At 42.2% G+C, this 20,095-nt stretch overlaps 1 protein-coding gene across 1 annotated transcript; it reads right to left on the bottom strand.

Annotated features, from left to right (window-relative positions):
• Positions 1–500: 500 nt before the first annotated feature.
• acanb (aggrecan b) lies at positions 501–16,256 on the bottom strand. Its single transcript, XM_054619624.1, has 19 exons — positions 16,229–16,256; positions 14,537–14,590; positions 9,399–9,482; positions 8,494–8,877; positions 7,794–7,968; positions 7,540–7,667; positions 7,118–7,411; positions 6,770–6,955; positions 5,945–6,119; positions 5,703–5,830; positions 5,316–5,609; positions 5,034–5,159; positions 3,371–4,636; positions 3,048–3,161; positions 2,740–2,898; positions 2,052–2,134; positions 1,825–1,969; positions 1,558–1,740; positions 501–592 (listed from the first exon to the last, which is right to left on the bottom strand). Exons 1-19 carry the CDS (start codon positions 16,254–16,256, stop codon positions 501–503), a joined length of 4,098 nt encoding a protein of 1,365 aa, XP_054475599.1.
• Between the last annotated feature and the right edge of the window lie 3,839 nt (positions 16,257–20,095).

The following is a 20,095-nucleotide window of genomic DNA, read 5'->3' as shown; positions in this document are numbered from 1 at the left end:
AAAATACGTTAAAAATATAGCAAAAGTTTGTGTAACAATGTGTTTGACTTCAGAGAATCCAGCTGCAATCGTAAACACTTATTATTGGGCTGCTTTGGACTTTGTGTGTCACTCTAAAGCCTCTTACATCACTTTTTGACCGTTTTATCTACCCTACTTTGTATGCAGTGCCGGCAACCGATTGCAAAAAAAAAAAATGTCATAATGTGCAATGAGATAATGCTTCCGAATACTAGATCGCAGCTATAAATTAGACAGTATAAATACATAGAAAAGACTGCCTTCTCAAGGTGCAGGGTGACACTCAAAGATCCTAAACATCAGTCAATTACACTATCACTGTCTAAATGTGCTTTAGTGTGTGTTTGTGTGTGTGTGTATGTGTGTACATGGTGGGGAATATTATCTTTTTTGGTCCGTCGTTTGCATTGGTGTCCATGCTTCTTTACAAGAGGGGGGGGTCTTTGTGGCTCTCTGTTGTATGTCCTTTTCATTCCTGCTCAGTGCAGCTTCCTCTGTTCCTGTCGGCTGCCGACCGCTTTACTTCTTCTCCTGAGGGATCTTTTGTGTAGCCTGTTACTGTTGGCGCCGGCTGTGGGGGGGTGGAGGAGAAAAAGGTATGCATACTGATGACATCATGTAAACATGAGTTGCCAATAGACGAATAAATTGCCCCTGAAGTGAGTGGTGTAGCTCAAAGGATCCGTTTTCAAAAGCCACCCTGTTCTCTTCATCAGCTCTGCAGGAGGTGTATTTCACACACTTTACAATTTATGTTTGTCTGCAAGGTTTAATTCTCCCCCGATTAGTTCTGGTCCTCCATCTCTTCTATATTTCTTCTTCATGAATGAAGTGGATTAAAAACAAGCATTTAGGGTGCCCAGGTAACCTAGGGGTTTAGGGAATAAACGATGAACTGCAACGTCCTCGGTTTGAGTTCGACCAGGAACCTTTGTTGCATTTGATATTAGACTTTGTGACAAATAGTGAGAGTGGGCTTTGTATTTACTGATATGACTGTAGTTATATTGAGGTAACTTCTACTTCTATTTCTTATCATGAGTATCCATCCATTTTGCAATTTAAATTCATTAATTTACTGTGATCCAGTGTCTTGATCACCATAAGCATGGGGTTTGCAGTTGAAATGACTTGCTGTGTTACTTTAAAGGTGAAGACTAATGAGTTTTTATGCATTCTTCCCATTTAGGCTTTGAAGCTACGATGTAATTCCTCAATGCACAACTATTAATTCAGCTCATGGAATCACACATTTGTCTTGGATCTGATATGTGAGAAAGTGACTTTTATACACAGTTGAACGCCACATTTCTGCCAATGAGGGGAATTTTTGCTGAAACATACACCTCATTACATTATTTTCTTTGTTTAGTGTTTTGTCTTATTTGTTTACATCCTATCTGGTCCTACATTCTTTTGGTTGTTTTTGGCTGAGGCTAACTGAGTTACACTTGTATGTTGTTGTCTTAAGACACAAACATTTTTAAATCATGCATGGTAAATCAATAGGTCAGCATTTTTTCCATGCAAGCTTACCTTCTGTACATTCCACTTGTGGCTGCTCCCACTGCCCGTCTGGCATGCAGCGTATGACCGGCAGGTGGCGCTGCGTGTAGCCTGCGTCACACTGGTAGCGGACTATAGAGTTGGCGGGGTAGTGCTCTCTGCCGCTGCCCATCGGCCGGCCGTGTTCCACCTCAGGGGGAGCGCCGCACATGACTGAAAAAAGGAAATCCGACAACGTCAAGTGACAGTTGGTAATTACGAAGCTCGTCTTGGTTGTTTTTTACCCAGTATGCTTACCAGGTCCGGTCTTGCAGGTGAAGGGAAGGTGGTAGTTGCAGGGCACGTCATTCCACTGTCCGCCCTCGTGCCAGATCATCACCACACAATCCTCCTCAGAGTTGAAGTAGTTATCTGGCTGGTTTGGCCTCCAGTTCTCAAAGCTCTAAGGAAGGTACAAAGACAAAATCAATGAATCCATGAACAAGATTAAATGATGTAGATAGTTGTTAAGCAACCAAACTCACCAGAGGACTGCCGTCTGTCCAGTGGAACTCATTCTGCACATCTTTGTCATTGAGTCCAATCCACATGTAGTCCTGGCCATTGGCTGCATCGCAAAGAAAAATAGATTTTAGCTTTGAACTTACTTAAACAGTACACGTCTTCTCTTATAGTATGCTTGTAGTAGTAGTAACAAGTTGTTTATCCCTCCCTGGTTCACAGGGGCTCAGGGTAAAAAGGTCCTAGATTGACTGTCCAGGGCACATCCTGCCTCTTAAAATGTGAAGTGGGGATAGGAAGAGATAATTGCATTGTTGAGTTTTGACTTTCAACTACAAAATATATAGTTTTAACCCCCTTTTTTAAAAGTCATCCAGCATTGTAACTCCAAAACCTCCTTTTTTACCCTTTTTTGAAAGGCCAATAACCCATTACTGCAGTCCTCGTTACACAGTGGTTAGTGTCGATACCCCCCCAGATTCCAGTCCACTGCATGCAAACCCCCCAGGCTACCAGTAGAAATCACAAGTGCAGTGACAGGGACATGATCCCTCACTGGCTTCCCATTTGTAATCACTGTCAGCGCAAGAACCTAACTGGTGGTTTAACCTTTAAAAGTTTTAAATTCTCTGTTTTACTTATATTGTCCTAACCATTACTAACATTTGTTTTTAGATATTTTCTTCAGATACTTTAGACACAGCTACTCACAGTTGACAAACTGCTGCTCCTCCTGGGAGCCGATGCTAACCAGGTGGGCGTTGACCTCCTGACAGCGTTGCTCAGCCTCAGACCAGGTATCTCTCTCAGCAAAGTGGAGGTAACAGTTGCCCATGAACTCCAACCAGCCCTCCGCACAGCCCTGCACAGCTACACACACAGACAAACACATCAAAACACATTTGGACAAAAGCATAAAAATATATACGACAGATAGAATAAAAAAATGGTATCCAGCACAAGCTAAATGGCATTAAAAACAATAATGAGGTGTTTGTTATGGTAGTTTGTTGACTCACGTGTTGAGCAGTCTTCACCAGTGAAACCAGTAGGACACTGACACACAGCGAGCTCTCCCTGCACAGAGCAGGTTCCTGAACTGCAGGGGTTTGGAACACAGGGGTCTACCAAGGCTGAGAGCAGAGAGAAAGACTCTTTAGCTTGAACATTATAGCTGAAAACGTATTTCCAGTCCATCAAGGACAATTGCTAAAATATTGTGGTAGACAAATAGGCGTATTTCCAAAAATGTTGCTTATGTGAATATGGCATCTTTATTTTACCTAATGGATCAAAATTATAGCAGAAGAATTACAGCAAAGTTAAGACCCGGATCACATACCTTCTACGAGTTCAGGCTGCTGTACTACTGCAGGGGTTGCTAATGACACTGACGGTGCTGTGGTTGGGCTGGTGTAGGCTGCCTCTGGAGTCACTACATGCACTGTATGGCCTGCAAGGCTTTCCTGACCCTCCTCCCCGAGTCCTGATAGGCCGAGACCGGAAATGTACTCGGTGTAAGTCGTCTGCGATCCAGGGGGCAAGGCGACGGAAAGCTCGTCAGCGGTCGGTTTTTCATGAGGGGCTCCGCTTCCCGAGAAATGCAAGATTTCATCCGAAGTGCCTCTGAATTCATGATGGATCCCTGACCCGCTTCCTCCGCCGCTGATCTCCACCACCCCACGACCCTGCTCAGGGTGGCGTACTTCCGGCCGTGCGGTCACCTCCATCATGTCATTGTCTGTTAGGTAGATGACATCACCACGATGCAGGATAAAGTCTCCAGAGGCAGAGCCTGAGACACCGGATGGAAAACCACTTGGAAAACCACTTGGAAAGCCGCTGTGGAACCCGGATCCAGAGGGGCGATATCCAGACACCTCCTGCTCACCAGACGGCTGGACTGTCAGGTCAACGGCACTGTGGTCGACAAATGAGATGCCAGAAAATCCACCGGAGCCCGACCCGGACAAAGCTCCAGATCCGTAGGTACTTGATTCCAAGAAAGACCCACTGGTATCAATGCCTCCCTGGCCCAACTCCTGCTCACTGGGTTTTTGGTGAGTTTTCGACACCTCCTCCATCATCCCATCCACCATGATGATCACTGAGTCTCCTCCACTACCACTGATGTCTCCGCTTCCACTGATAGAACCTGATCCAGATACACCGAAGCCAGAATGCTGACTGTCAACAACCTCCCCGGATCCAGATGCACTACCAAATTCGCCAGATGTGACGATGACAGCACTTCCCCCTTCTGCCTCCTGCGGGCCTCCAGAGGCGGACTGTTCCCCGGAGAAGACGTCAGGGCTTCCGCTGAAGATGACGTTCTCTCCTGAGCCGGAGGCGTCACCGCTGGTACCGGAGGCGTCACCACTGGTACCGGAGGCGTCAACGATGGTCCCAGAGGCGTCACCGCTGGTACCGGAGGCATCACCGCTGGTCCCGGAGGCGTCACCGCTGGTCCCGGAGGCGTCACCACTGGTACCGGAGCTGCCGAAGGCGCCGGAGGTACCGGACTCCCCTGAGCTCTCTCCGCTGGCTGAATGATCAGCTGAACCAGAGCCGGACACATCAACAGGGACTGTAGGAAAGATGGGTCTCACTGGAGGAAATATGAAGAAGAATCAAGAGAATGTTAGATTTGTTGTCATTCTTCAATTGAAATCTCATATCTGTGGCCTTTTCATTCACACAGTTTTTCCTTTTTTCTCACCAGGTGGAGCAACTTGGTAAGTTGTAATGGTTGTCTGGTTGATAAATTCCTCGATTTCAGTGATGTTTACATGGGTTTCAGTTTCATTGTACTGTCCAGTAGTTTCAACTAAAAGCAAAGGGATGAGGAAGATGCAAATAAATAATACACAAACCTAACAAACAAACTGCTTTGGCAAATTTAAGATATTATCCGGATCGTGTATTTTTTTAAATATTAAAACTGCAAGATCAAGCCAAGACAATGACAAGGACTTAAGAGAATACATTTGTTAAATCTGCCTCACCTGTGGGAGCGAAGGAATCAAATGTGACTGTTGTCTTGTTGATGACATCCACATCAACATCCACATCAACATCGATTGTCAGATTCACACTGGTTTCATTTTCAAAGTGAACAACAGGAACTTCAGCTGGAAAAAAAAGCAGATGACAGATTAGTCAAGCCAGACAAAGTGTTTAATAAATGGCAAGAACAATTTATGTTGGTGAATTTTGCTGGAAGGAGTGCTGTTAAGGAGACTTTTTCTTCTAAAATCTAAACGTAACCATGCATAACACTTTCCTACCTTTAAAACAGTAGGCGTCGTAGCGTGAATGCTCATCAGGAAATCCTGTCTGGTTTGGGTAGGCGTAGATAATGTGGACCCCGACCTGGCCGCCTCCACAGTGTGACCTGGGGGTTGTGATCGGGTAGCGGACGCTGCGGTCCAGCAACCAGCCTGGACGGCACTTGTCAAGCCCTTGGTTCCAGGCAGAAAACAGCTGCCCAGTGGTGGCCAAGGTTGTGTTGAGTTTCTGACAGTGCTGCACAGCTTCCTCATAGGAGAAGCTGTCATAGTCACTGGTGAAGAAGACCTCACCTGGAGGAAGCAATCACAAAAATTTAGAGGAACTCAGACCATGCCAGATGAAAAAGCTAGATAGGTAGATATTTAATCGAGTAGGCTCCTCACCTTGGAGACGTTCCACATAACAAAATACATCGTAACGTTCATTGGCTGGTCTCAGGCCGTAGGATCTGACTCCTGGGAGGAGTGGCAGATTACCAGCACAGTTATCTCTGGGTGACACGATGGGATACCTGAGCATGAAAGAGGATATTGGTGCAATATATTAAGGCTTTGCTTTTCCATAATATCCCTCCAGGAAACCCAATATAATGGTCTATCTCACACAACAAACTCCTTAAGCTTACCTGACAGTCTGGTCGCATAGCCAGCCGGCATCACATTGGTGCAGGCCTTTCTCGAAGGCTGCCTGCAGCTGCAGGGAGCTAGCGATGACTGCCCCAACACTCTGGCAGGCCTGCTGAGCCTCCACAAAGGTCAGAGTGTACCGACCGGTGATGGGTCGGTAGTGGAATACAACACCTGGGAAATGAGAGGGAGGAAAGAAAAGAAACACAATGAGGACACATGGAAGTCAAACGTCTCATTTTATGTTATTTATTCTTCCTCAAGCGTTGCCTTCTTTGTTCCATCAATCTTTATTTTCTAATGATGCTTTTTTTTTTACACAGATGCAGTCTGGGGCATTTACTTTAGTTTGAACATGTATAAGTATTTTATTGGCTGCCCTGTGGTTATGTAACGTCAGATAAGCAATGACAGCAATACCAGTGTGAGTGTCCAGGCCAATGAACAACGTGCAGGCATGCATGAGAGGATTTTGTGGAATTGGTGTGTTTGGCAATATTTAAGTAAAAATACACATTGGGAAAGTACTAAACATAACAGTGCTCATATTTGGATCCTGCTGCTGGAATACTTGGATGTATTTTATTAGGATATTGCCTGCTATTGCAACCTGTTATTTTAGTTAGGCATCTCTAAAAATAGGTTATTGGAATGAGTCAACATAGCATAACATTTGCAGCTGATTTTGATCTTTACTATCATCAGAGGCAGAGATTTGCACAGAGGCTAAGGGGAATACTCAAATTTTTGGAGGGGGTGAAGGTTCAGAAGGTTGAAACTTTGTAGAAATGCATTTCCAGTACATAAGTACATAACCAACTTACCTGTGGGAGCCATGGCAGTATCTACGTCGGTCATACTGGGCGGTACGGGCAGTGGGGTGAAGGTGTCGACTCCTCCACGCTTGATCTCCTCTCCCACAGAGGGGGTGAGGCCCGGATACATCTCAGGGGCCGGTGTCATGCGGATGATGTCCGGGAAAGGAGTGGTCCTCACGGGCACGTCACCAGCTAAGGAGACAAGATTGCACAATTGCTAAATAGAACTTGTGGTAAGAAATCTACCCTTAATCCATGGCTATGAGTTATTATGTCAACAACAAACCTCCCTGAATGCACAGATATTAAGTATCTCTGGGTAGATTTTTGTTCAAATCTCCAGGAAGGATTTACCTTGGAAGCAGACAGCATCGTAGCGAGAGTCCGGGTAGGGGTATCCTGTCTGGTTGGCGAACAGGTAGACGGTTCTCACTCCCAGGAGTCCTCCTCCACACTGAGGCCTGGCGATGTTGATTGGGTAGCGAACACTCCTGTCCGCCAGCCAGCCAGCGTTACACACATCCATGCCGTCCTTCCAGGCCAGGTACAGCTCTCCGGTGGTGGCAAGTCGGGCACCCAGTTTGCCGCACTGATCTCCTGCTTCATAGAAGCTAAACTTCTCTACAGACATGGAGTAGAAGACCCTGCCTGGGAGTGGAGTGGAGAGAGGAAGTCAGATAAAGATGTTGACATGACTACAGTCTACAGTCCTGCCCACACTACAGAGGTTTCATATATCAGGTAGTTTGGCAGCTACCCTTGTTAGAAGACTGTACCTGACAGCTTCTCGGCAAAGCAGTATACGTCGTAGGTCTCGTTGACATCTCTCACACCGTATGTTCTCACGCCGGGGAAGTCCTCCTTGTCTCCAAAGCAACGCTCCCGTGGCTCATGGATGGGGTACCTTGAAAGGTCAAGCAGATGGACTTAGATGAAAAGTCAGTAACAATATCAGTTATTTTACTGTTTAAATCTTTTTGATGGCATCCTGTCCTTTGTGATCAGTAAAAGCAGTTTGGACTAACGCTACCTGACAGTCTGATCGGAGAGCCATCCAGCATCGCACTGGTGGTATCCGTCGTCGTAGGCAGCCTGCAGCTGGGCTGGAGTGGCGATGGTCGCACTGTTCTGGATGCAGGCGGCCTTCGCCTTCTCGAACGTCAGGGTGTAGCGGGTGGAGATGGCTCGGTAGTGGAACACGATACCTGTGAGAAACAGAAAGTGAGCGAGGAGAAAGAAGAACTGCGATGAAATATCTTTTAAGTTATTATGCCAATTTCGATGAGCTCTTTTCTACCAACATTTGTCCTTCAATTTCACCTCTATGAGCTTGATGAAACAGTGTGCCGTTATATCTCATACCAATTAATTCACCTTTTGGGAACTGGTTTATACCCGACCAAAAACCAAACAGAGAAAAAGAGTTTAAACCTGCAAACAACTGAATGATTGGCACAGATTTTTTTTTACAGTTTTTGTACATGTGCACGGAAAGCATTGTTGTAAAAGAAAGTAAAACATTAACTTTTGGCCACACTTTTGTTGCAAAATATGTTTGCTAGAACTTTTTTCATCCTGTAAATCTTTAATTTGAGAGAACCTTTGAGACAGAAATGCAGGGTCTAAGTTCTATGTACGAAAAGAAGCTTGACTTCCCTGGGGTGAGCAGATAATAACTTTAATATGGTAGTGAAGTAAATTGAATGAAACTTTGTGTTTCTTTGGCGTACCCTGAACCTGGATGTCCACCATGTCATAGTTGTCCTCAATGCCGTGCATCACCTCGCAGCGGTAGGTGCCAGAATCTTTGGACCTCAGCTCTGTTATCTCCAGGGTGGCGTCGGTGGACACCAGCGGGTAGTTGATCATTGTCACCCTGTCCAAATACTCAGTCTCCACTTGAACTTTCCCCTCGGACGCCACCAGGATGGTGGTGACTTTCTCCTTGGTGACGTAGGACCATTTGATGCGGTGGGAGAGCGGGGCGAGGGTCGGGGCTCCGGGGTCGTTGACTGTGTTGTCCTGGAAGTAGCAGGGCACCACTACCTTGCTGCCCAGCAGAGGACGGAGAGGCATCTCCATAGGGATGCTGACACGCAATGATCCATCCATGTCTACGGTAAAAATAGGTCCAGTTGTTAATCTTTTTATTTGTTAATGAGGATACATCCTCATGATAAAAATAAATGTACAACCTGCTCTACTAACTGAGCAACAGCTGACCCAAAATAACTTATTTACAATGGTCAAGTCTACTCAATGCAGGACTACTTTGTTCTTATACTGTTTGTCACTTTTTGTGGAAAAATTATGTCTCTAGAAATGATTAGTAAAATAATTTGAGGGAAAACATTGGTTAAAAGAGAGGTAGGAATAGAACAATGTCTGCAAGTGGGACCAAACAATCTAAATAAGTTAATAAGTCTGAGCCTGCCAATACATCAGCAGCGTATTTAAATTCTAATCAGATAGTAGATTGCAAAAAAGTACCAACTAAATCGTTCATAAGAAAAGCTTTATATTAATGTCTATTTATCTCCCAATAGTCAGGTTTTCAAAGGGTCTAGAGACACTTTTTTAAATGTATATACTTTGACTATGAAGATGAGAATCCATCTGATAAAGCCACACTTACCGTCATGGTTTTCAAGTTCAAATGTAACTGTTGCCAAGATGAGAGGCAAGGACACACACAGCAGAAGCAGGGGGTCATGGTTACCTGAAAAACAACCAAATAGACAACACTGATCTCAAACTTGTGTGACCGATGTGATAAACGACAGAAAAGAACTGGCAAGTTATGAAAACCATTTTAAATGTATAGTCATATTCGTCCTTTTCAAGCCCTACATAACTTACTGATCAGAGGTCTAAGTATGTATATAGAGGGAATACAAACTGTATTACTCCTTTACCAGAAACGCTGCACTGAATGAACACTGAAGCAAGTGTTAGAATGAATTAGAGGGTTTATTATCATTTCCTCTGCCCCTGAATGCCACTGTGTTTCTTCCCCTAACTCCTGTACGGTCACATTCATATTCCATGCTTTGTAGGATACTCTGTTCATTTTTATATTCCGTCAGCCTCGGTGGCTAAAATGGAAAGCGGACGTCAGGAGTCTCTAGTATCGTTTGGAAATACCATACATGCTCGCTGAGGAATGAAAGCCCCTCTGTCTCTGGGCACAGGAAATGTCTTTAGTGCTAAAATTATGCTCAGGCTTGAGAGGGGACAAATGAATGTTGAAATGAGGCTTTTTTTCCACACCTTACTAACTGTTCTCTCTTTGTCTCTTTGTTTATGTGCAGACGGTTTATTTATAGTGTCTGTGCATGTATGAATATACAATCAGCTGCAAAAAAAATTCTCAGAATCTCAAGTCTTTTTTGGTTACAACTAGAGTAAGAGGGCATCTGCTTTACAATATATGTGTGTTTGTCTTTGCCATTCTATAAGCCAAATATCCCACATGAAAACTGCTATAAAGTTTGAATATTAAGTTTGAAAAATCTCAACAACTTTATGATGGATAACCTGGTTCAAAGATCCATGTTGCCCAGAGGACTATGAGACTCTTTCCTTTCCGTTAATCTTCTATCATCAGGTCAAAATCAAAATTTGTCAAATACTTCGTTTTTTGACTAAATTCCTGCAAAATTAATGACATTCCCATCAACCTCAGCTGTACTTATTGTGCTAATTCTAGCATGCTGATATGCTATACTAAGAAGGTGAACATCACTTTCACATTCTTCATCACTCTGCTACACATCAGTTTGTCGCATTCTTTTTCTGTTTTCTGTATATTTTTAATTAAAGAACAGTGATGCCTAAAGTGATGCAAACACACACAAAAAGTAATAATATACCTCAAACGATCAAATGCTGCTAACAAACAGTTTTTTATCTATTTACTTTGGAGACAAAAGTCAAGTTTGACCATAATTAAATAAAGTTCACCAACTGGCTACTTCAGTTCCAAAAACATCAGCCCTGATATCACAAACCCACATCTGTCAAACACTGATTACCACTTTGCTTATTTTCTCTCAGCATTCCAGAGCTGTGACATGCAGCACGGTCCAAACATACGAAACCGTTGAGGGTCCCAACTGAACCCTCATTGTGCTGCGTTCGTTGCTGGAACACATTCAGCTCATTTCAAACAGCCACACTGTGACATTTACAACCAATAAAACCTGGAGCTCACAGTCGCAAAGCGTTTGCAGTGGCTGACCTGAAGTTGGCAGCCTGGTGAAATGGCTGAAAGAGACTTTTTTTTAAAGTTCAGGTGACTCCAAAATCATATATATTCACTGTAACACACTGTTAAACTGTATACTCTATGTCTCTCTGTGTGCAAACGCATGAATGTGTGTGTGTGTGTGTGGGCGCTGCTAGCATTCTCAGAGTTCCTCAGATCCAGCACATACAGTAGCCTACAGTAGGACTAATATTTGCCCTGCTGTCTAAGATGTGTCTGAGAGTGAATGTTTGCTCAGTTTGGGAGGAAACACTAAATACCTCACAGCATATGGAGACAGATGGACACATCCATCTTGGAATAATCCCACACTGTCATGCTTTTATTATCGGTCTGTGATGTTCAGTCCACCCACACAACGCATTCTAACTCACTGACGTCTTGTTGTTTTTTGGCCTTCTCTTCTTTTAGGGGTGTTTGCTGATTTGTGGCTTTTTCTGACTTCTCTGGTTTATTCCTGACTTTTAGGCAATTTTAAAACAGTGTTGGATTTATTCTTGTTTCTTTCTGGATTACTTTCCAACAGCATCCTCCCATGAATATCAAATTTTAAGATGTTGCATGTGCCACGGTAGTTTATTTTTTTATGATTGTTGAAAGTTGGTCCAAATGATATCCACCAAAATCACTGACTTTCTTTTTATATTTTCATGGGAAAATAAAATGTATTGTGGCCTGCCATAAGATCAAAAACAAAGTCTTAGTATATTTCCAACAGAGAGCAACTGAACAGCAGCTAAACGTATTGTTTTTGCTGCCCCTCAGTGGTTTAACTTCTCACAGAGCTGCAGTGATGTAGAAGTGTACTGCCAGGGGCGGGACTATCGTTGCTGTCAAGCTGTGCGGCATGTCTTTTCAAAATTGCTTGACTTAGTAGTTTGTTTTTACTTCACTCCGCTCCATTATTGAAACCCTGGCAAAACCAGTGGCTACGCATCAGTGTCTACTTAGCCCAGCGAGTCAAACTATGATGCCCTACTACGCAGACAACACGTGGTTAACATGTGAATTAAAAAAAAACCACTTGCTTAGGATTAGGCGACAAAACCCCAAGTTAGGTTTAGGAAAAATATCATTGTTGGGCTTAAAATTAGTACGTAGACTAAGTAAAACGTAAACTATAATATCATAAGTACAGAAAATACTTAACTTCCAACTATATTTATATAGTATTTGACGTCCTTGGAAAGAGAGCGGGCTGAAATACAGTTGGGGGCAATGTTGGACTGAAGATGAAAACTGTCTGATATCAGTCCAGCAACAGTGCACACCTCATGTCTTGTGTTCTTTTACATGAAATAACAATGTGAAATGCCAAAAAACATATCAATAACCAGCTCGAGAGAACGCCAGCAAAAACCTCTTCCCCTTTTCTCTGAGCGAGCCAAACCAAAACCTCCACTCCTTACACCTTATCATCTGATCACTGAGCAGACCCTCCAGACTCTCTTTAAATGCATCATTTAAACTGTGGCCACTTCATAACGTGCACTGGCATTCGTGATCAAGCCACAACGGGCCGGAATCGAGCCAGTCGGCCCTCTCTCCTCTCTCTCTCTCTCTCTCTCTCTCTCTCTCTCTCTCTCTCTCTCTCTCTCTCCACAGTGTGCCCATTCAGTCGGTGGGGTTTGCTGCTCGCTCCCCTCTTCGGCCACTGTGGTATGTTCCGCTGAGGTGGAGGGCAATAAGGCCTTGGTCTGTTCCAGGACACGAACAGGGGCAGGGCCTTGGGGTGGGGGTAGACGGGGGTTGGGGGGGGGTGAAACCCTGCCAAGGTAAACACAAGGCGGGCATCCAGGGGAGGCTCACCACCTCCCACTCTCTTCCAACCCTCCAGAGTCCCTCAGCAGAAGAACAGAGTTGACATTGATACGCGTTCACACACAGAAACACAGACCAACACTCATAGATTACCATGGGGATGTGAGGCAGCGCACGTCCGATGCCCCCGGTGAAGAAAAACGCTTGGGAGAGTGTGTGTACATGCGTCGCTATACAGACACATACTGTAAGGGGGCTGTGTTGGAGAACACACACAGACTCTTGTACAGTTAAGTGGATGGAACATATCATATTTACAGGTGTTTATGTGTGCATTAGGACATGCCTGCATACAAAGACATGCTTGAGCAGCATGTGAACATAAGTTAAATGTGGCAAATGTACACAAACAACTAGACTCAAACTATCTGAGACTAACTTACAGATTACTTGCATAAAAAAAAGTCTTAAGATATTTGCTTAACCTGAACCCCTCTGTGAATTGTTTGTGTCATTTCTTCACATCTGAAAATTACAATTCACAACGTGTGCTCAAACAGCCCGATGTTACCATGGTAACAGGGTGTCACTCTTGGCAGTAGTTTCCTATATTGCAAGAAGTAAAATAGTTTTCTCGAATAATCAAACACAGTGTCTAACTGCTCAGATGCTTGGATTTGAATTCAAAAATAACATTTTTCTCAATCTTTCCATTTAAGACTTGAGGTCTGGCAAACGTTTGGAGACTGATCATGTGAAAGTGACACAGTTCTGCATATGATTTCATTCTTATCAACCTGCATGCAGTTTGCTATGTCTGATAACGATATGTGTTCGTTGCACTTTTAGTATCTTATTCCCCGTGATGCCGGCTGTGATTGCCAACCTGGAGGACAGACCCCCACTAGGGGTCGCGAAATGTATCTGAGGTTTCGCAAAGACGATTGCAAGATAGGAAAGAAGAAGAACATATTTCTGGCGCACAAAATTGTATTTCTTAATTCACACTGTCCTCTGATATTTGCATGTTTTCTTGTGAATAATTTCACCATTTTAGGCCTCTAAAAATGATCTGAAGAATAAACAAGGAAAACTTAATTGCTCTTTGAATGAAGTAGTTAAGATTTGAGATGAGGACATGTAGACATGGCTTTGTTTTAAGGAGTCACAAGCCATTCTGGCATACTGAGATGAAATTAATTCAGACACTGAGTAATTCAATTATGATGCAATTTCATACATGCCACTCTCCATCCATCCATGTAAGCCTTGCAGAATGCAAACTGACATATAAATGTGATTAATTTCACTTCCCTGCTCTTTAAAACTCTTCTTTTAGCCACATTATATACTTTAAACCACTGTGGAACAACACAGCACAACGGTGAAATAAAACCAACAAATTCAACACCAACAATCAGTTAGTTGTAAAGAAAGCTGACTCCATTAACACCTCACTAAAGTCTACTCAGCAAAACTCAGAAACCAAACCAGACTGCCAGCAAACAAATCACAACTCCCACGAGCACAAAAACTGACTTAAAGTTATCAATTTTTATCCATGATTAACACCCCAAGGATAAAAAAATAAATAAATCTCTAATCAGTTAGCTTTGACATCTGATACAGTACCTGAACCAGTACCTGTACCCCAATCAGAGGGTGAAGAAGAGTCAAAGTATTTCCCCTAAAACCCTGTCACAGTATTCCTCGATAGGGACTCCAGTTGTGAGATGGAAACGTACCGTTGATGCTCCAAAGCTCCCAGGCCAACGACTCCAGGGGCCTCTCACTCCTGCCTGAGTAGGAGAGCAGAAAGAAGCTTTATTCAAACTCCACCACACATTTAGATGTTGGAAAGAGAGAGGGAGGGAGAGAGAGAGAGAAAGAGAGAGAGAGAAAGAGAGAGTGATCCTCTCCTGCCAGGTGGTGAGGTCATACAAACAGCCTTGAATATCAACGCTGAAGCACAGAATCTCAAAAAATCTGGGAAAAGAAAAGGATTCTTTCTGCTCCTGGACAACGTCGGTCTATCTGTCACATTGGTTTTAAATGGAGATTGATAATGTTATAATAATGATAACTATCAAGAATGAAGACGAAATGTTGAGAATAAAGGCACAATTTTCAGTTTATGCTCTAATGATAATAGTTTATTGGTTTATTCTTGACATTTTGTGTTTATTCTTAACATTTCAATGTTATTTTTAATAATTGGACTTAGGTATTTGGCACGAATACTGAAAATTCAACCTCAACATTTCATTTCACATTTTGACTTTACTTATTTAAATGCAAAATTATAAAAAACATCTTCCTAATGCTCTTCTGTATCTCACAAAAAACAATAAAACAATAAAGAAATTGACAAATGTAGTTCCAAAAACATTTCGTAGTTAGATATGCATTTTGACAATTTGCAAGTATTTCCCCGCGTAGGAATCTATAAAAATTAATCTTATCTTAATACTGTAGTTCGTGCTGCCTGAAAACAGTAAAACAAATGGATGAATATTTCCAGTATACTGTCTGTCGTTGTTGAACACCAAAGATGTCTCTCTACTGTTTAGAGTTTAATCTACAGCAATGCATCATATCCTTTAAGACCATCACATGTTTGTAGCGACGTCGTCCTTTGAGAACCACGTATCTCTAAAAAGTGAACTATTCGGCCCTGTTTTCAGCTTTATATTGATGCATTTTGCAGCTGAGAAGGTTTTTAAATTGTTTATTTAGCTTAAAAGTAGGAGAGTTTCAACCTATAAAGGAACACTGCACTTACTTTTAATCTTTTGAGTAACTACTCTGTCGGCCAATCAAAAATGAGTGTATTTTGTCCTGCTAGCTGTTAATTTGTCTGCACCAACCATGTTAAGTGCATTTATTCTGTACATGGAAAATGAGTTGGGGTTGATGCTGAGCATTTTATCAGTTGGCCATGGTGTGATAGATAACATTGAGAGTATGTACTTTATAGAACAACAGCGTTTTCCACCTTTAATTTATATACCATCATGTTGAAATATGGGATTGCAAAGTAGCTGAAAAAAAGCAAAAAATCATGAGGTATGCTTCCGGAGCACTTATGTGAGTGCTTTTTCTTTTTATGTGCATGTGCACGCCCGTTCCAGCATGCATATATACTGCCACATGTGTCTGCTGCTGGTGTCAGTGTGCATTCACGTGAAAAGTCAAACATGCTAATGTTGGCCTGAGGTTGAGGAAAGGCGTGTCTCCAGTTCGTCTCCCACCAAACTATTCAGAGGTGTAAATACCGGCTGTGTGCTGCCTGCACTCACTGACGCACTCTTACCGTCCACATCTTCAAAGGGACAAGTATTAGCTGTCGATTTGCTCTAACTTTGTGCTTATTTGCAGACTTCGTGTTTATTCAGCAGCTGCACACAGATGAAATAGAAACATCAGGGTTTACTCACCATCATTCATGTCTATCAGCTGTTGCATGGTGACACATCTGAGGGAGCCGCACAGAAAGTCAGGCACCAGAACATTTTTATACCACGCCACCTCCAAACTTTTTTTTTTTTTTTTTTTTAATGCTTGGCATTTTTGTGCACACTCATAGTTAAACGGCCAGTTCGACCACATATTTTTTAATGTTGGCAGCTGAGCTTCACTGGAAAGATGTTGAGCAGACTTCAACAGGAGACGCTTAAGAGGAAGATGAGTTTCCCACTGTCCAAGCCAGCAGGTCTTAAGAAAGCACAAGAAAGCACCTTTAGGCCAAAAGCCCCCCAAAATGTGTTACACACTTAGTTTTGATAAGACAATAAAACATTTGTCAACTTTAAAGAGTGTATCATGAGTCAAAAACTCCGAGCGAACCACTCTTTGGCTCTCACAGTTTTCGTTTTGTGGAAAATCCATCTAATAACCACAAAGTACCTCACTTCTGCTTCTTCTCGGATCTCAGGGATTTTTTAGTGCGTCTCTCTCAAGGTAAGGACGGCCAAGACTGTTGTTGGGCCAAACCCTACCAAGACTGTTGTTGGGCCAAACCCTACAGTTGCTCCATAACCCACGTAAGAAAAAGTAAATGTCAAACAAAGGAACAGTCTACAAGAACATATCCATTTTGTTCCCTCTGTAGAAGAAGAACTACTGTGTTTGTTCTCTCACAAACTGAGTCATCTGTTGAGATCACAGAAATTGGATTATGTCTTAGACGTTGATCCAGATAAACTGTAAATGCTAACAATGACTCCCATTTATACTTCTGAAATCCAAGCTACCTGTTTAAGGTTATTTCTTCTACAGATTTGCTCATCTCTTGACCGTATTGAAAAAATGGTTTTGATTTTTAGAGCTAAACTATTAACTTAGAAGAACAAAACCATAAACCAGATGTGCTCAATCGGAAAGAACACTTTCTGATTACACACTGATTACACATTTACAAACCCGGCAGAAGAAATTTAGTCCTGAGGTGTCGAAAGTTTAAAATTCAGAATCTAAAAGCTACATGCTGTTATTGGTCATTTCCACTGTGGATCCACTAGTGGCATGGCCTAAGGATGGCATAAGATGAAGATAGGTAAGATAGTTCGGCAGTAAATCCATTCTGTGATATCTTGTGTGCTCATTGATATGGATGGATGCCCATAGAATGAGATGCCATTACTAAGAGATCCTGTATTAATAATATGTTCATTAATCTGTGTGATTTGGATGCTTGCTCAGTTTAGCTCACCCTTTACCTACCTGAGCAGGTGGTTGGTTCTGGTTAGGTGAGACAAAATGTAATTCACTGAAGTAAGGAGGGGAAACAGAAGTTTAGCATCTTTCTTTAGTTTGTTTTTCTTTTGCTTCAGTTTAAATGTAGCTTAATTTGATTTACCAGGTTTAATTTTTGTCCTGTTTTTCAGTAAGCCATCGTTTTGCACTACTGCTGCTTATCGCTCTGGTTCTTCAACATCCCTTTTAAAAGATCCTGGTGTCAAAACCACCTCAGATGCCTTTTATATGGGGTAGTGGCACTTTTCATAAATATATATCTATTTAGCCAAGCCCTCTGAGGAATCCTCTGGCCTTTCATCGCCTTTAACAACACTTTTACTGACATTAAATTTGTAATCTAATGTCAGATTTCCTTAAAAATGTCCTCCAGGGGACAATGAATACCAGAAACTAATGGGCATATTGCCATGGAATTTATTAAGCACATTCATGGTCCTCAGAGGATGAGCCATTTTGATTGTAATGGTTCCAGTTACATTTATAACCCCACCTTCAGGACAAACTTAACATTTTCATATTACTCACAGGTAAGGCTGTAGGAACAGCACACACTTTTGAATTATCGGTTGTAAGCAACAAAAACAACCTCTGGAACATTGCTTTTGACTTTAGATCTTATAAGTTAACATTTCTTCCTTGATTTTCCATCAGTTATCGTCATGGGAATGGCTTTAAACAACTGTGCTACTGTTGCACCCTTAAAATGCCCGAGAACATGCCATTTTCGTTTTTGCAACTTTTACTAACAAACCCCATGGTTCAGCACAAGCACATTTTTGTATTCGGCTTGCATACAGCACATCTTCTTAACTCTTTCTTAAAGCGACAGCGCTCTCTTCTAAAGGGTCAGTACAATCATTTTCTTCTCACAATAAGAAAGTTTACAGGTAAGTAATTAAAAAGTGTTTAAAGCAAATCATTTTTACTCGCCATACTGACTATCGGCAAGAAATATAAACATGTTTCAGGCCGCTTCATTACTTTATGGACAAATGTTATAAAATGTTAATCCTGGTTTTAAGAGCAACAACTTTTTCCTCCAGTTTGGCGTTTGGTACCACTGTCACTCAAAGTCTCAACAAACCAAAAGTATGAAGAACTGAACATGTCTTTGGCAGCAGAAAAAAATACCTCCAGTATGTTTTATTGTGTCATTGACCTGCAATTACTCTGAGGTTGTTAAAAGTGTTGAGTGCATGGTGCTTTATGTGTTGTGCTAACTACACATTAAGACACAATGAGTCTCTACAAAATGACATGTAATCTGTTTCCACAGCCTGGGTCGTAAAGAAAATGTGTGTATGCCCGTGGTGTTGAGCTGACTCACAAAATCAGGAATATTTAATAGTACTGGACTGTGATATTCTGCTGCTCATGCTAGTTCGGGCCATGAATGAACCCTTTTGTTCTCATAAAAAATGGAGAATTTGATTAATATTTTTTCCCCGAGTTAACTTGTCTTAAGTGTCACATTCACCAAATATTGTTCCTTCTGTATTTAAATGTGTGTTTATCTGTTTGTCTTTGTCTCGACACTTCCAAACCCCCATTATTCATAGAGGCTGTTTTCAGCTCATTTGCAGTCTCAGTGAGTGCAGAGTTGATTTACAAGAGAGCAGAGTCCACCTGAAAGACCTCTCAGAGTGGACGTTGGAGGTCGACACAGAGACGCTTGTGTTACCTCTCCCGCTCCGCCCTCCAGTGGTCCAAATATGGGCCGCCGCAACGCTGGAAACAAGCAGGAATATTGCTGACACAGGTAGTCGGATGGGATTGACTGGAACCAGACTGAGGCTTTTTCTTCAGGGTGACAAATTTCAAGCTCTGGAAAACTGCTGATGCGTTTGTTTCGGTATATTGGCTGATAAGCTTTCTGTTCACACAGGCAAACACACACACACACACTAAGACTTCACACACACTTGTATGGACGGTATGCGTAGTTGAACATAAGGTCACGACAAATAATTGATGTGAGTTTGTCTTCTCTCGTACAGGAGGTCACATTTGTCCTACCACAGCTCAAAAATGATAGCAGAGTTAACTTTGCAGGCTGTTCTCATACAGCATTCGTAGCTATACATACGGAAATGAATGCACCACAATTCTAATATATCCCACAAAATCATTTCGTATGTAATCATGAACCTGGAAGTATAAATACAGCAAAACCCCAACATGGGTGGGCAGGATGGGAGGTGGATTTATCAAACCATCACAGGACCTTCAAAGAGGAGACTAGTTTTTGAGACTAAGATGTCCCAAAACGTTTTTGAGTTAATTTGAAGATACATAAGTTATGTTTGCAATGTATTTTCCGTACTTACATGTCTTTGTTTATGTTTTACTTATTCTATGTATTTATTTTAAACACAGCGATGATGCTTTTTCAAAAACCTTACTAAGCAGCTGATGGTGATTGAAACCGGTATTTGTGTCCCAAAGTTTTATTGAGTTAGTTGGAAGTTAAGTGTTTTCCGAGCTTATGATACTATAGTTTACGTTTCACATAGTTTACCTACCAACAATGATGTTTTTTTCTAAAC

This window comes from Anoplopoma fimbria, chromosome 19 (assembly GCF_027596085.1).
Source record: "Anoplopoma fimbria isolate UVic2021 breed Golden Eagle Sablefish chromosome 19, Afim_UVic_2022, whole genome shotgun sequence".
NCBI classification, from domain to species: domain Eukaryota; kingdom Metazoa; phylum Chordata; class Actinopteri; order Perciformes; family Anoplopomatidae; genus Anoplopoma; species Anoplopoma fimbria.
The sequence above is the reverse complement of the archived record's forward strand: the minus strand, read 5'-3'. Positions and strand labels throughout refer to the sequence as shown.